We start from the raw sequence: 17,996 nt of genomic DNA on the forward strand, positions 1-17,996 counted from the left end.
TGAAGCGAAGCCAAAACGGCCGTTCACAGAAAGGCGAGGGCTCCCTAGCCCAAAGACACTGTTTGTAAGGAGGGGAGACTGGATGTGAAGCGAAGCCAAAACGGCCGTTCACAGAAAGGCGAGGGCTCCCTAGCCCAAAGACACTGTTTGTAAGGAGGGGAGACTGGATGTGAAGCGAAGCCAAAACGGCCGTTCACAGAAAGGCGAGGGCTCCCTAGCCCAAAGACACTGTTTGTAAGGAGGGGAGACTGGATGTGAAGCGAAGCCAAAACGGCCGTTCACAGAAAGGCGAGGGCTCCCTAGCCCAAAGACACTGTTTGTAAGGAGGGGAGACTGGATGTGAAGCGAAGCCAAAACGGCCGTTCACAGAAAGGCGAGGGCTCCCTAGCCCAAAGACACTGTTTGTAAGGAGGGGAGACTGGATGTGAAGCGAAGCCAAAACGGCCGTTCACAGAAAGGCGAGGGCTCCCTAGCCCAAAGACACTGTTTGTAAGGAGGGGAGACTGGATGTGAAGCGAAGCCAAAACGGCCGTTCACAGAAAGGCGAGGGCTCCCTAGCCCAAAGACACTGTTTGTAAGGAGGGGAGACTGGATGTGAAGCGAAGCCAAAACGGCCGTTCACAGAAAGGCGAGGGCTCCCTAGCCCAAAGACACTGTTTGTAAGGAGGGGAGACTGGATGTGAAGCGAAGTCAAAACGACCGTTCACAGAAAGGCGATGGCTCCCCTAGCCCAAAGATACTGTTTGTGAGGAGGGGAGACTACGTGACACGCAGCCAAGACGACCGTTCACTGAATGTTCCCTGGATGGCTACCTAGCCCGAGGCTACGTGACGCTAGCTAAAACGGCGTGTTCACTGGAACATGGGCTGACAAGCCAGGAGTGAACTGAATGCTAACTGGATGACAACCTCCAGCTCCAGGAGACGCTGAGGCAGCGGGAGCGGGAGCTCACGGCCCTGAAGGGGGCGCTGAAGGACGAGGTGGCCACGCACGACCGGGAGATCCGAGACCCTCAGGGAGCAGTACAGCACCGACATGGAGAGGCTGAGGAGCAGCATGGAGCAGGTGTCCCAGTCTCAGGCAGGTATCGAGGCAGAGCGGCAGCGTGTGAACACCTCGGTGCGCTCCCTGCAGCAGCAGCTAGAGGACTGCAGGGATGAGAGTGCCCACTGGATGGAGCAGTTCCACACCACCAGAGACGAACTGCGAAGCACCAAACAGGAGCTGCTGCAGTCTCGTCTGGAGAAGGAGGAGTTTGAGGAGGAGCTGAAGGAGCTGCAGGAGCGAGATCACTCCCTGCAGTGCATAAGCCCAGGACCACGTGGTCACGAGGAAGTGAGGCAAGCGAGAGCAACCTATATATCTCCCCGTGGTGAACACTCAGGGGTGAGAGTGACATCTACAAGGTCTCACAGACAATCACCAAACATAACAGTCACTAACCACCCAGTCTGGACCGATAACTCTGATACACCATGGTCAATCCTCACCTTCACTGGACCGTCATTGACGAACTATGGTAGATGGGAAACAAGCATGGTAACGGCAGGAGGCTCTTACTACCGAAACCTGAGGAAACAGGTAATGGAAAAAAGGACCAAAAAGCCCCTGAAACCAGGCAAGGCAGTAATCACAGAGTGTGATTATGAGGTGTTTCACGCAGAGAAAATTGTCCATGTGACACTAAGTCAAGACCAATACAAGGAGATAGAGTCCTCACACATAAACTGGGACAGACTGGTGTCCCGTATAAAGGAACTACTGCAGAAAAGGGAAATCTATGCTGGCCACGGTACTAAGGACATGCCCTACCGACTAGCCATAAACCTGATGTGGGGCAGGTCTCGAGGATATGGCCAAAGAGGCATATGGTTGGGGAAAGCCGTAATCAGCGCGATCTCAAGCCTAAGGAGTGCAGGGCACACGGAGATCCGTCTCATGATGGAACCTAGGGACCATGAGTCAATAACCCTGGCCGTGGATAGAGCCGGGGAGGGTGAGGAAGACGAGGACGATGAGCCTGCATTGGTACCTCTCACTCCCCCTCCGAACCCTAAGGGATCGGGACCCGTACCCAGGAAAGAAAGGTCCAACTCCCAGAACTCCTCCCGAGCAGCGGAGAGAGGGAGATCATCCACACCCAGGAGACCGACAGTACCGTTCGAACCTGAAAAGGCGGAACCTGCGCGATCTCAGGCCAGGAGTATCCATAGACTTCTAGGCCGTCCCCCGGACTCAGGGGACGACCCAGCAAGTAGCGAACAGGAGTATACTGATCTAAATCAGGACTCAGGAATAGAGGGAGACCGGGATAGGTCAAGCTCCAGAGCATCCTCCAAGTCTTCATCTCGATCAAGATCTAGGGAGAGAGTTCGGTACCCGAGGGGCGAACCTCCTAGACCTCGAAACAAGAGAGCGAAACCGGTCAAACTGAGACCTATAGGCAAGGGGCCTACTCTGAAAGGCACCACCTTTCAGTCACCCTCGGGCTTGACCTGGAGCTCAGGATTGGAGGACGTCTCCGAAGAGAGTGAAGGAGACTTGGAAGGAAAGGAAACAGGGGATATTATGCCAGCATATCCCGTGAGATGGGGAACGGCTCAGGCCTTAGCCCGGTCACCCGTGGCAGAAAAAGTGTTGTCTCACCCTGGGGTAACAGAACCATACAAGCATGCACACTTACATGCAGGCTATGACATACTACGTGAACAGGTGTACAAGCTAGACAGGGCCATGGCTGAAATAGCCAGGAGAGAAAGAAACTGGTTGAACGAGGCCCCGTCCATAAGCCCAATCCGAGCCCTGAGACACAGCACAGAGGAACACCGACCGGAAGTGAGCCCTCACTCCATACTAGCCCAATCTCCCGGAGACATTTACCGACCGAGAGGAAAGAGTTCACATACAGGCAGGAGTCTGCGTGACAGCACCCAATATGGAGAAAGCAACAAAGCACAAGAATTGTTAAGCAAAACCCAAGTGCTCAAAAAACTGGCCCCAGAAATGCTTCGAGGGGAGACCCAGGCTGCTTATATCCGTAAGTGTGCTCAGATTTTCCATGGGTCACCTCTCTATGATGACCCGGAGGCCGCTCGCATTTTGAGACACCTCAAAGGACTGGAGGTCCCCGAAGGGGCTTCAATGGCCCAAATGATGGAAATGGAAGTAAGAATCCCCGGTCAAGATCCAGGGGAAAATATGGTGGAGAAACTAATCCCACAGGTGCGAGACGGGAGCTTGTCTCTCACTGTTGCAGCAGAATCAGTCATACGTGGAACGCCTAGGCGAAGATCAGGCTTACTGCTTGAAAAGCTATTCATCTGTGTACCAGGTGGTAACCGTCTTGCAGCCAAATGCGCAGCATGGTCCCGAGACCAGTTACGGACGGAATGCATGCTGTATGACCAAGTCAAAATGCTTTCTCAACACAAATACTGTAAAGATGTCCGTCTTTTCTCTAAACCAGAGTAGAGAGGACGAAAGAATTTGTAATCTATTTCATGCAATGGGGATTTCCTGACAGCTACCATCTGGTAGGTTAGCACCTGTACCAACCATATCAGCTGCGTGAGATGTACACTCACCAGCGCCTATGGATAAAAATTGAGACTCTGCAAACTCTCATCAAGCTTAGCACCTTGACGCGGGGGGACAGAGCGAGCATCAGGGTCTCTATATCCGACGGGCCTATCAGATTTGTGGGGACTCGGAAGCTTCAGCATACAGGACGCTGTGGTGCTTGGGCGGCCGAGTCACTGGTTTATAGGTCTGTCAAAACGGATTGGAGGTTCTGGGGCTTAGAACATTCGTGAGTTGGGCTTTATGCTAATTGAATAGGTATCAAAAGCCGAAAGAATATGAACTGAAATAACTGCGGTCAGGGGCCTCTGGAGTAAAATTTATTACAGATTTGAGTTAAAACCTTACTCAAGTGTGATCTTATCAGCAAGCAATCCTCTCCAACCAAGACTCCTCCTAAGTGCTCGAGATCTGGAACAATGAGTGACGTAGAGGTCTGCAAAGCGCAGCAGACAGCCTAAGAGGTAAAAAATCTATCAGGAACAAGAGAGGGTTCATAAGAAACCACTTGAAGTGGCGTTTACTCGCGACTAATAGGGCTAGGGAGCCCTAAAGTCACTTGAACTTGAAGTAACTAAATGCTTACTTAAAGTCAGAACTTAAGTAGAAAAAACTCTACTTTGTGAATAGCAGGCTGAAATAGCCATTGCGAATAGCAGGCTGAAATAGCCATTGCGAATAGCAGGCTGAAATAGCCATTGCGAATAGCAGGCTGAAATAGCCATTGCGAATAGCAGGCTGAAATAGCCATTGCGAATAGCAGGCTGAAATAGCCATTGCGAATAGCAGGCTGAAATAGCCATTGCGAGCAGGCTGAAATAGCCATTGCGAATAGGAGCGAATAGCAGGCTAACTAGCCATTGCTAACAGGACGAGGCTACTCACATGATCAGACAGGTATATGATAACCTTGGACATGCCGGAAGTAGGAGGATGTTGGTATACCTGAGAACTAACAACATTCTCATACATAAAGCCAAACAAAGAGCGATAACAGTCCGAAAGGCCTGTGAACAATGTGCGCTGGTAAAGGTGCGCTGGTAAAGGGACAAAACCTGAACCAGTGCCGCATTCTTAGACAAGGGGGGGGGGTCCCCCGGAGTCAGCGGACGACGCAGCGAATGGCAAGAAGGAATATACTGACTCAGGTCAGAAATCGGAAATGGAGGAAGACCGGGATAGGTCAAGCTCCAGAGCATCCTCAAGGTCCTCATCTAGACCTCCCAGACCTCCCAGACCTCCCAGACCTCCCAGACCTCCTAGACCTCCCAGACCGGACAGAGAGACATCGGCCTGGACCCGGGTTACAGGGCGACGAGAGCCCTGAATGGACCTGAAAGAGAGAAAAGAAATGAGTCCTCTGTGGACTGTATCTGTGATGTCCTGCGAGGCCTACGGACAGGGTCACAAGACCAGGCCAACCACACTTCAATAGAGGACTGCTGCTACAATTCTCGGGGACCCGTGGGGGTCGCCCGAGAAGTGACAAATCAACCTGCCCCAAACTATGGGAGAGATCCAAGAGGTCAGAGGGGGTGACCCCAAGATGACCAAGGTGACCCCAAGATGACCAAGATGACCAAGATGACCAAGATGACGAAGACGACAACAACCTGGGTGCATCGGCCGGGAACAACAGATGCAAGTCTTCCCGCCGGATACCAAGCAACAACGTGACCCCTATCCTGTCGAGCCGTCCAGCCAGGGAACAACAGATGCAAGTCTTCCCGCCGGCTACCAGGGTAACAAGGTACCAAGATGGCAGAGGGGGTGTGGAGAGTCACAGCCACGTGACCCCACAATCGCCATCTCGTCCCCCAGTACAGACGCTATTAAGACAATGGAAAATGACCGACCAGGATGACAGAGGGGGTGTAAAGTGTCACAGCCAACTAAGTGACACTGGGTATGACATCCTGATCTTATATATGATTATGGGGAATGTCTGTAGATTCTTCCTGGACAATGGAATAGAAACACGTTATGTGTAAACACATTTTAAGTGCCACCAGTCAACGAGTGACACTTTGTATAAATGACATCCTGTTCTCTCTGTCCCTTGTATGATTTAATAGGTTTATTGTATATATCTGTTTTAAATCTAGGCATATGTTACTGTAGGTGTCTAGATGTGATATGTATTCATATATATATATATATACATATATATGTGTATACGTATATATATGCATATACGCTTTGAACAAGTATCTAGGCCTGGGCTGGTAATGCCCAGTCAGAAAGGAGTGGAGAAGAGAGGGGCCACTATAGTCGTATAAACTATTTTTCACATGTAATAATTATGGAAACATATATACTGTTGGTATAAAGGTATATATATATAATGCTATATTAATTATATGTTTCATAATTATCTGCTTAAAAAGAATGATATGCTTGGCGATGATACCTACAGAAGGTATCATAACCCTTGCCTGTTATGCCTGTTTCTCTTACTGTTAGAGTGAGTCAGAACGAGAGTGGCCCCATGCAGTAAGGGAGTGAATGGCTGGAATGTAAAGGCCATGAAGAGGGAGCTCCAGTCAGAGGGGCATTGTATTCTTATGAACTATGCATCTGTCTCTCTCCCTCCTCTCCGGCCGGCAGACGCATTAAACTGGTTAACCCTTTGTGGGGTCTGAGTGAGATGGGGAGTGAAGGGACTTTCCACAGCAGAGAACAAAGGAAGTCTGTTCCAGCGAAAACGTTACAATTACTTTCGAGTTACGGCCTAGTGGAGTAAAATGGGAGGAGAGCCAGTCCCCACGAGCCGTGCATTGACTGGCTGGTGAAATGACATCACGGTGACAGCGCTGTATTTGGACCAATAAGCAGAAGAGACCCTGGGGGCCTTTATAAGGGCCAACTGGCGAGAGCACAGGGGGATTTTTACACTGAGCTGGAGAGAGAGGAAGAGGCACAAGCCGTGCCAGATCAGACTTTTTTGAGAGATGAGAAGAATGCTGCCAGACACGGGGCACAAGCCGTGCAGAGATGAGATGTTTTGTTCTGTGCATATTTTAACTGAAATGGACACTTTTCCACTTCAGTCTCTTCTTGTAACTAGCTTTTTCTAATTAAAATTACCTCTTTATAATAATTTATAATAATATAATAATAATAATAATAATAATTTATAATTTAATATAATTTAGGACCTACTCCGAGGTCACCATTTGGCACACATGCGAACCATGCATACAATGCGTATCTGCGATTAACCCATCCCGTCGTCCTTCCCCCCCAAGGGCAGCCGGGAGCAGACAGGCGCCACGTGAGCCGCGCCAGGGGACCAATCCAAGTGCTCCTGTCCGTCTTCGTCAAGGACGCCACAGCGTTAGCGATCTTGTTGTTGTGCATGTTTTTCCATTGGGTTTATCTTATCGGGGGGGGGAAACCCTTGCGAGCACGGGGAGAACATGCAAACTCCACACAGAAAGGCCTGGGAGATACCCCACCTGGGTAACTGGCATCATGGAAACCTGGTCCCCAAGCGGGATTCGAACCCTGGACCTTCTTGCTGTGAGGCGACAGTGTTAACCACTACACCACCGTGCCGCTCGTATCCTTTGTATCTTTTCTTCACTCTCAGACGGCCGGGTAAGCATTGAAATGTGTTCTGCATTTGTAACTTCACCCTGTTGCATTTTTGATTAATGATAATATGTGTAAGTGGCTTTATCCCTAGCTATAATGGGGATATAACTATAACTATAGGCTTTATCAAGTAGAGTAATAGGAGACATATGATTATGTATTAATGCAAAATAGAATAAGTGGCTTTATCCCTGCATTAAGGACTAAAGGTGGATTCTGTATAATGGGATTATCAAGTAAATCCATACAGTGATAAATACGTGTAACGGATAAGGGAAATGGACCTCATCTAATTAAAGAGAGTCCGTCCCAGTGCAAATAAAATAAAAGATTCCGCAACTTCAATCACTCGACGTTAAAGGTCGATGACTGACGGGGGTCGGAACGGTGCATTCGCTGTCTCTTGTCGGTCAGTGGTAACAACAACATTTTGTAGACTCGGTTGGTTCTGCGTGTCAACCACTTCACAGGACGCTGTTTGAGGTGTAGATAGGCAGACCAATGAGTTATGAAGTTATCGATCTGACCTAAGAGCGAGCGTGGGCATTCAACATTATCTTAGGCAATTTTATTTGTTTTGTTATTCTTATTCGTGACCTGTTCTGTCTCAATGTTTAATGTTGAGCGATTTGCAGTGTCAAATTTCCCTCTGGATAATAAAAGTATTTCTATTCCATTATTAAAGATTGAGTGCGAAAATATGATTGTGCCAATGTTAAAGGGGCATTCCACTCTGGGTCTCTCTTGTATTTGTAGAAAGGTTGCTTTACTACAGAGTAAAATGAGCCCACACCGCCAGCTCTTTACAGTCAGGCCAGAGTAATAACCCTAAACCTCTGCACATGCTCCAACTTCCTGCTTTATAAAGGACTACACTGAGGCGAAAAAAAGGCAGGCGTCAGACAACGCCAGTCAAAGGCTGCCAATCCTACCTAACACACACAAGGAGGGGAGGAGTTTTTACTTCTGGTTACTCCATTAGCTCCCCCCCCCAACCCCTCCCTACCCAGAGTCGCCTAAGAAACGTCAGTGGCCAATCAGAGCGCAGAACGCGAACGCGGAACTGGAAATCCGTTGGTAAAAGTATTCAGGCGTCGGGGGGGGGGGGGGGGGGCTCCACAAGAATCTGGCCCAGGGGCCTCTGAATTCTTAATCTGGCCTTGGACAGAACACCACTTAACACACCTAAACTTAATAAAAAACCAAGGAATAAACTACTACGCAGTCAGACTGGTGTTGTTTCGACAGAGCCTTGCCTTTGTTGGGCCCCTCCATGACACACCGACAGTTGTCGGGTAAACCTGAAGTCCTGTGCATTTCAGATAAACGGAAAGCGTGTGAACGGGACACCGCAGGTGAAGGAAGATGGAAAGCCCTGAGCATGACATCCCTAGAATGATAGGTGCTCCGGATGTCCTTGGGTGCTTAATGTCTGAAGAAGTTGACTGAACTTGAAGGCTTCTTGTCCTCTGCGAAAGCATGCAATTGGTCCACTCATGGATACATCTTGATATGTCTAGTGTGTAAAATCCTCTTTCAGTGCCTCTGTGCCCGTTTTCTTGTGCAGTTAGCCTCGCTGGTATGTGCGCCATTAGCGTTAGCCACGCTTCTAGGCCTCTTTGCTTTTGGAAAGAATGATTTATAAAAAAAAATTAAGAAATTAGATTTTTATTTTTTTTTTGCATTCGACTAAGAGGTCTGCAGTCGACTACGGCTCCTTTCGATCGATTAGTCGACTATTCGAGGTCAGCCCTAGTACAAAGGCAGTATTGGGTCTCAGAGTAGCACTGCTACTCTCACCATAAATAGACAGGCATTCTGGTTGAATCGACAGAGTGCACAGCTCACTTACGCACTTAGCCGACAGCTAAGCGACAATCTGCGACAGCTGAGGCGCCTGATCGAGCCGTTCAAAAGGAGCACCCAGTAGTCTGACCAAGATCAGAGGGCGGGCCCAGCTATAGGACAGAGAACGCTTAATAGGCTTAAAGCGCCGTGCGCCAAGCAAAGAGCGTTTTTCACCAGAGGTTGGCTGAAAGGAGGCTTGCCCTCAAAACATCTGTGACAGGACAGGAGGATGGAACACTGTGCCGTGCGCTTGAGACAGGGCTCTTGAAGACCATGAGATGAGCCATGGTGGAGCCACTAGGAACGGCATCAGATTCAGAACAGGAAACCAGCGAGCTGACCCCCAATCTGGAGCCATCCGGATGATAAGACACGCCCTCTTCAACAGCTGACATTATCAGGTGGATGGGGGGGTAGCCAGTGTGGCCATGGCTACACTGTGAGGAGGCATCCACTCCCAGAGGGGGGTTGTTCTTCTGGCTGGCTGAAAACCATAGGGGGCACTGATAGTCCCACTGATAAGGTTGGGTCCCACATTGTCCACTCTTGGAATGTGGAGAGATGAGCAGATGGAGAGACGCCCATAACCAGAGCTCACATGTGCCCATAAACTCCACCTGTTGGCTGGGAAGAAACTCTTCTTCCAGTTTACAGCAGCGCCCAGACTGGTCAGGTGTCCCACGTCTCGTCTGAGCATGGTGAGTGAACGTGAGTGAATGGGTGAATAAAAGCGCTATATAAATGCATTTACATCATTTGGGGACAGAAGACAAATGCCTGGAGGCTTATCCGTGGCACTCCGGCCCTCTGCCCTTGCACACGGCCCTCTACGTGTGGTAGGGCTGCACGATTTTGGTAAATAATGTAATTGCGATTTTTCTGACAGATATTGCGATTGCGATTAAATTTGCGATTATAATATTTTTTTTTAAGCAGCCCCACAGAGGTTTATTGTAAAATGTGGCTTGCATCTGGCCTACGCGGTGGGTCTTTTTGGGACACCGAGTCTGAAATGTTTTATTTTTACCTGGGAATCGATACCGGTACCCAACGGTACCTTTTTTTCTATACTTTACTCTCCCTCTCTGAAGTCTAAACTTCACAACACACAATCTAAAACCCCTTACCTCCCTCTCCCAAACTGATCTTGTATCTCAATGGGACTTCCTGGTTAAACAAATCTAAAAAAAAAAGTAAAAGAAAAAAGTTATAATTGATATTTGCATCATTCCAAATCGCGATTTTAAATCGATTAATCGTGCAGCCCTAACGTGTAGTAGTGAAAGGGTTAACCTTCTGTAGTGTGGTTGTGAAAGGGTTAACTCAAGAGCTCAAATTCGACCGGCAGGTAAATGCCGTAGTCAAATCATGCTTCTTCCAACTCCGCAACATCAGTAAAATAAAACCAATCCTTTCACCCGTCGACCTGGAAACGGTAGTCAATGCATTCATCACTTCACGCCTTGACTACTGCAATGCCCTCTACACCGGCATCAGTCAGGCAGCCATGTCCCGCCTCAAAATGGTCCAGCACTCTGCAGCTAGGTTCCTTACCGGCACCAGAAAGAGAGAGCACATCACACCAGTCCTAGCCTCCCTACACTGGCTCCCAGTCCCACTTAGAATAGACTTCAAAATCCTCCTCCTCACCTTTAAGGCACTATCGGGTGCAGCACCCCTATACATCACCAAGCTCATCACCCCCTACGCAGCACCCAGGTCACTAAGATCCTCCAACCAGGCTCGGCTGGTCCCCCCCCGCACCAGACTCAAAAAGAGAGGCGATCGCTCCTTCAAGGCCGTGGCCCCCAAGCTATGGAACCAGCTTCCCCTGGAGATCCGATCTGCCCCCTCGCTGGAGACAGTTAAGGCCCGTCTAAAAACCCACTTCTATTCCCTGGCCTTAAATAAACCCTGATTCTCCCACACCCTAACTCACACACTCCCATGTAATTTTATCCTCCCTCTTGTATCTCTTCTTATGCTCCTCTGTCCCCTGTGTGCTACTGTACTTTGTGTTCCCCTATCCGTGTGTTGTCCTACTGTCCTATTCTCTGAATGTACTGTCTTGTCCTGCTGTGCCTTTTTGTATTTTTGTATTTGTGTATTTTATATTAGGACATTGATTTTAAGCTTTGATTGTACAGCACTTTGGTTGGCTCTTGTGCTTTTAAATGTGCTATATAAATAAATTACTTGACTTGACTTAACCCTTTGTCGTGTGGCAGTGAAAGGGTTAACCTTCTGTATTGTCACAGTGAAAGGGTTAACAGTTTGGCAGTGTGGTAGTGAAAGGGTTAAGAGTAGAAAGGCCTTGGAAAGTCCCTTCACGCTTGACACACGTTCTCATGTCTCTTGGAGACATAAGGGTCAAAGGTGGGAAAATGAGGGCACGAAAACACCTGATCCTGGCATGCTGGCTCCCTAAAATACTTCCCCACCCTAGCATTGGGTGGCAGTGCTGGTGAGGGGGTTGGGAGTGGAACATCACAGGCTGTGGCCACAAGGGGGAGGATGAGGAGGAGTTTAGCCTGCTGCCTCTCTTCCTCCAGGGAGACATCCAGCAGGGTTGTAGTGAAGGCCAGCTCCGACACGCTCAACTGGGAATAACTCTTGCCTTCATCCATAAATGATAAATGGTAAATGGCTGCATTTATATAGCGCTTTACCCAAAGCGCTTTACAATTTGTTCCTCACATTTTTACCCATTCACTCACACATTCACACACCGATGGCAGAGGCAACCATGCAAGGTGCCAACCTGCACATCGGGAGCAATTAGGGGTTAAGTGTCTTGCTTGCTCAAGGACACTTCGACATGCTGCCCGGGAGGAGCGGGAATTGAACCGGGAACCTCCGGATTACCAGACGACTGCTCTACCTCCTGAGCCACTGTCGCCCCCACTTCCCCATTAGCCCCCGCCTAAGTCCACGAGTGGAGCCACGGTGCCGGACGGGTCCAACAGCTCATACTCCACATCGATGGACTCCTCCACACTCTCGCTCACCAAAGTCTTGGTGCACAAAGTGCGGGACTCCAAAATGAGCCTGAGATGATCTGACATCAAGCCACAGGATGCAGGAAGCTGGGAAGGTCCGGCGCGCTACTGGCCTGGAATACCACCGGAGATGAGGCCTAGAAGACTGGTGGCGCTACTGGCCTGGAATACCACCGGAGATGAGGCCTAGAAGACTGGTGGCGCTACTGGCCTGGAATACCACCGGAGATGGGGCCTAGAAGACTGGTGGCTGTTCTTGCCGCCACATGCTGGTCGTTGCTGGCCGCCGACATGACTTGACACACGACATGACGACTAGCAACATCAACATAAAGAGGGTGCGTTGCTCCATGGAGTCACTGGGGCAGGAAACGCTGGAGGCTTGAGCGTTTGTAGTGGGATAGCCCCGAAAAGGACTTCTTGGGGCATGGATTCTGATCCATCATATTCTTATTTTCTTTGCCCCTGCTTATAAGCGGCAGGTAGTGGATGTGTCCTGGTCAGTGATGGGTGCATGATTAAAAGTTCAGTGAGTGCTCATTGGCGCAAGCATAGTCCAATAGGCAAAGCAAGACGTGCAGCCAGTATGAAACATAACTATTATTTCACAACTATTGCATTATTATGACGTTTAGCTCTACCAAATTAGCACCTTCTATTGCATTATTATGACGTTTAGCTCTACCAAATTAGCACCTTCTATTGCATTATTATGATGTTTAGCTCTACCAAATTAGCACCTTCTATTGCATTAATATGATGTTTAGCTCTACCAAATTAGCACTGTGCGTGGTCGATGTTTCTGAGCAGAGATCGTTTTGGTCAGCCACATTAGAATATAATTAAGCAGTTATGCCTCAATCTGGTAAATTACAATAATGTTTCTTTGTGGTGGAATTTCTCTTTAATTTGTGTATCTTACAGTGTGTGTGTGTGTGCGTGCGTGCGTGCGTGCGTGCGTGTGTGTGTGTGTGTGTGTTTACATGACAGGTAGACATAGGTAGCCCAGTTTCCCCTTTCATGTTTGAAGGAGCGGATACGTCCACCATGAAGAGAGCTGTCCTCAGTTTGTGGTTCCACCTCTTCTGGGAACATCTCCAATAGGCAGCCAGGGATGGGAAGCCTGGGGAATACATTCCAATCAGATCTGTCCAATTTATTTGAAAATACTGTAGTGGGATAAAGTAATGAACTGATAATGTTGTACCAAAACATAAAAGGTGTGTGGTATTTTCATCACAGACAGGGATTTAAGTTTGAGCATGAAGCAATTTGAGGGATGACATCCTTTTTGAGTTAGCCCTATGCTGAATCTAGGTGTCCTGACCTAGTTAGAAGTTAAGCTTACTGTGTGCTTTGCATCTTTTTCAATACATCTTTATTTCTGTGTGATGTTTATTCTCAATCAGAGGCAAATCTTTCCTGTGACAAAATGGCATCCAATGTAATAAAAAAAAGTCAACCAACGAACTCGATTCTTGTACCGGATCTCCTCTCTGGTAAACAAGAATACCCTGAAGACTCTGGCAGGAGCACTCATTCAAGGGTACTACGACTATGCTTGCACCTCATGGTACCAAAGCACCTCAAAGGCGCTAAAAACAAGATTAGAAACATCTCAAAACAAGCTGGTCAGACTACTACTTGACCTTACCCCTAGAACCCACCTCAGCCCTGCCCACTTTGACAACCTAGGATGGCTTAGAGTAGACGACAGAGTACAGCAACTTGCAATGGGCCTGGTCTACAAGATACACTATACGACTAAGGTACCCATGTACATGTCAAAATACTTCCCAAAGGTCAGTCAATTCCACGACCACAACACCAGAGGAAGCTCAACAAATCATGTTAAACCCAGATTCGGCTGTAATGGAAATTATTAAAGGACAAACGATGAGCCGTTTACATTAATCATTCTGAGTCATTATTAATAATAATAAGAAGGTTTATTTAATAAAGAAAGTTCATGACAGCGTGGCCACGCTGCCAGACCAGTCACCCCCCCAGAGGCAGACATGTTAACCCACTAGCGTCTGACAGGGGACTGGCCTAGAGGCCTGGTCAGACATACAATTGAATACATGAAATTACGTAGAAGAAAACAAAATGGCTGGTTAGAGAAATTAATAATACGACTATGTTATGGCTAAGCCTGGAAGGAAAAAACAGCTCCATCTTACAGTTCCCATGACCTTGGGTTATAGCTCTATGGCTGGTAGGAACAGCAACTTCGTTACGACTGAGAGAATGATAGAGTATCTTAAAGAGACATACACACATTAACCAGTAAATCTGGTTGGACTGAAACTCTAGCTGTATGACATGATAAAATAACAGAGACTCATAATGACATGATAATATATTCCACGACAGGCTCAAACAAGGGATTAAACACGTTTAGCAATTATGCCACATCAATGTGGAACGCCCTACCCAAAGCTGTAAAGGAATGTGAATCCCTACCCACATTCAAAACCGCTCTTAAAGAGCACCTACGGGAGGCTGCAATTCAAAACTGGCCACCGTAAATGTCCAAACCCCCCCACCCCCTCCTAATAGACAGTCTCCTCCCCACTGCATGTATATATTCTCTCCCCGCTGTATGTATATTTCTCTCCCACCCACCCCCTCCTAATGTACAGTCTCCTCCCCACCATATGTTTATTTCTCTCCCACCCACCCACCCCCTCCTAATGTACAGTCTCCTCCCCATCATATGTATATATTCTCTGTCAGGATCTATGGGTAACAGTACTGTATATTTGAATACCGTATATGTCACAAATGTATCAGTACTTGATTGATTGATTGATTGAAAACTTTATTAACAGATTGCAGAATGGGTACAGTACAGTACAGCTCAATACATACAATTGTTAAGGGGATGCAGACCAGAGAAAGACTTTCGTCTTGTTTACATCAGGGTCCCCCATTTTCAATTCATCGTAACATATATGACATACAGATAGACAGTACTGCTACATCTATACATTTATGACATACCAGATTTGCAATTACAGTACTGTTTGTGATACAAAAAGAGTCCAGAAAAAAAAAAGAGTATATACATTTGACGTAGAAACTGTACATTGGATTGGGTAGGTGGGGGTGGGGGGGGACTGTACATTGGAGGTGGTTGGGTGGGTGGGGGGGGGGGGGGGGGTTTGGGTAGGAGGGGTGGGTGGGGGACACTGTACAACTGTACAAACAAAACTGTACATTGGATTATTGACAAGACCATACTTGGTAATTTACTGTACATTGGAGGGGGTTGTGTTCGGACATTTACAGGGGCCAGTTTCGAGTTGCAGTCTCCCTTAGGTGTTTTTTGAGAGTGTTTTTGAAAGTGGGTAGTGATTCACATTCCTTTACAGCTTTGGGTAGGGCGTTCCACATCGATGTGGCATAACTGCGAAACGTGTTTAGTCCCTTGTTTGAGCCGAATCTGGGTTTAACATGATTTGTGGAGCTCCCTCTGGTGTTGTGATCGTGGTATTCACTGACCTTTGGGAAGTATTTTGTCATGTACATGGGTACCTTGGTCGTGTAGTGTATCTTGTAGACCAGGCCCATTGCAAGTTGCTGTACTCTGTCGTCTACTCTAAGCCATCCTAGGTTGTCAAAGTGGGCAAATACCTGTAGTATGTCCCTATGCCATAAATGTCATGTATGTTGTGTATGTCATAAATGTCAATATGAATTGAAAATGGGGGACCCTGATGTAAACAAGACAAAAGTCTTTCTCTGGTCTGCATCCCCTTAACAATTGTGTGTATTGAGCCGTACTGTATTGTACCCATTCTGCAATCTGTTAAATAAAGTTTTCATTCATTCATTCAAAACCCATGGCGCGCACACGCACACACACACACCTCGTCTTGAGGAGCTGTTCCTCTGATTTCAGCTTCTTCCTCGCTGAGTAGTCATCATCGCCGTTGTCTTTCTCTTCTTGACGAGTTCTTGGGCGCGTCTTGCTCGCATCCTCCGTGGCTGCAGCTCCCTGGCTCTCCTCACCCTCCTCTTCTGAGCTGCTGCTGTATCCAACCAACATCCTACACAATTTGAATGGATGAAAACTTTATTTAACAGATTGCAGAATGGGTACAATACAGTACGGCTCAATAACAATTGTTAAGGGGATGCAGACCAGATAAAGACGTTTGTCTTGTTTACATCAGGGTCCCCCATTTTCAATTCATAGTGAAGTTCAAGAAGCGTACGTAGACATCAAATACCTTATTTGTGTTTAAAAGAAAAATCTTAGATAACACATTTGGGTGCTGGTGGTACCAAGAACACATATAAATAAATGAATAAATAAACGGGGCACCCCAACAACTAATATAATAAAATAATAAAAGCCAGAGACTTTTCGTCGAAATTAAAGCGCAGCGGCAGCGTTGTGTCCAATCAGTGGCGTCCTGTGTGAGTAGGGTATATCTGCAGAGCCGCTCCATGTAAACAACCTGTTGTCATCATCATTCATGTCCCGCTGAAACATCGTCTCCGTAATTAATGAGTTCCACTTCAGACCCTGGTCCAGGTACACCAGATACCAGAGACCAGATACTACATTACTGTTGGCAGATTTGCTGATGAATAGCGACAGCCCATGTTTTTTTCTTATACCTGTCTAAAATTATTAGATGTTAACTTATTAATCGTTTTTTGAGACAGCACCCCCAAAATTGCCTTTTTGCTTTTTCCCCTCTACGATATCGATATTTTGTTATATTTTGCTTCCTAAACATGTCTTCTATGAAACTAGTGACAACAAAACGTCAATAACACACATTTAGTTGTTTATTTTACTTCATTTTGCCTGGTTGCATCCATAAATGTGCACATATTTAATGGGGAAGTGCCTCATTTTGCATATATAAACATAAAATTCAGAACACTTGTAATATGTTTTCTTAGTTTATATGTACATAACAAACTGGGAAAGTTTCATAGTGATATCAATAAGTATCCCCCCCCCCTATTTTCTGGATTTTTTTAGTATCACAAACAGTACTGTATTTGAAAATCTGGTATGTCATAAATGTATAGATGTAGCAGTACTGTCTATCTGTATGTTGTGTGTGTCATATGATGAATTGAAAATGGAGGACCCTGATGGAAACAAGACGAAAGTCTTTCTCAGGTCTGCATCCTCTTAACAATTGTATGTATTGAGCTGTACTGTACTGTACCCATTCTGCAATCTGTTAATAAACTTTTCAATCAATCAATCAAAGGGGGTGCTGTCAGACTACTACTTGACCTTACTCCTAGAACCCACCTCACCCCTGCCCACTTTGACAACCTAGGATGGCTTAGAGTAGACGACAGAGTACAGAAACTTGCAATGGGCCTGGTCTACAAGATACACTACACGACCAAGGTACCCATGTACATGTCAAAATACTTCCCAAAGGTCAGTGAATACCATGACCACAACACCAGAGGGAGCTCCACAAATCATGTTAAACCCAGATTCGGCTCAAACAAGGGACTAAACACGTTTTGCAATTATGCCACATCAATGTGGAACGCCCTACCCAAAGCTGTAAAGGAATGTGAATCACTACCCACTTTCAAAACCACTCTCAAAGAACACCTACGGGAGACTGCAATCCGAAACTGGCCCCTGTAAATATCCTAACCCAACCCCCTCCAATGTACAGCAAATGACCAAGTATGGTTTTGTCAATATTCCAATGTACAGTTTTGCTTGTACAGTTGTACAGTGTCCCCCACCTACCCAACCTCCTCCAATGTACAGTTTCTACGTCAAATGGACTCTCTTTTCTGGACTATTTTTGTATCACAAACAGTACTGTATTTGTAAATCTGGTATGTCATAAATGTATAGATGTAGCAGTACTGTCTATCTGTATGTCATAATTATATGTCCTGATGAATTGAAAATGGGGGACCCTGATGTAAACAAGACGAAAGTCTTTCCAGTCTGCATCCCATTAACA

General features: G+C 47.0%; 1 protein-coding gene across 3 annotated transcripts in view; it reads right to left on the bottom strand.

Moving 5' to 3' along the window:
• usb1 (U6 snRNA biogenesis 1) overlaps nt 1-17,996 on the bottom strand; it is a 31,256-nt gene that overhangs the window by 12,435 nt on the left and 825 nt on the right. Inside the window, exons 1-3 of one of the 3 annotated variants that reach the window (XM_084317459.1) lie at nt 16,263-16,424; nt 15,900-16,079; nt 13,008-13,147 (exon numbers count right to left, since the gene is read on the bottom strand). In XM_084317459.1, the coding sequence (XP_084173585.1) occupies nt 13,008-13,147; nt 15,900-16,078 (319 nt within the window). In that variant the 5' untranslated portion in view covers nt 16,079; nt 16,263-16,424. Of the gene's footprint in view, nt 1-13,007; nt 13,172-15,899; nt 16,080-16,262; nt 16,425-17,996 lie in introns of those variants that run through there. The other 2 variants (XM_084317457.1, XM_084317458.1) reach the window with 2 other exon arrangements.

This window comes from Notolepis coatsorum (assembly GCF_963971535.1).
Source record: "Notolepis coatsorum genome assembly, chromosome: 6".
In the NCBI taxonomy this organism is placed as follows: domain Eukaryota; kingdom Metazoa; phylum Chordata; class Actinopteri; order Aulopiformes; family Paralepididae; genus Notolepis; species Notolepis coatsorum.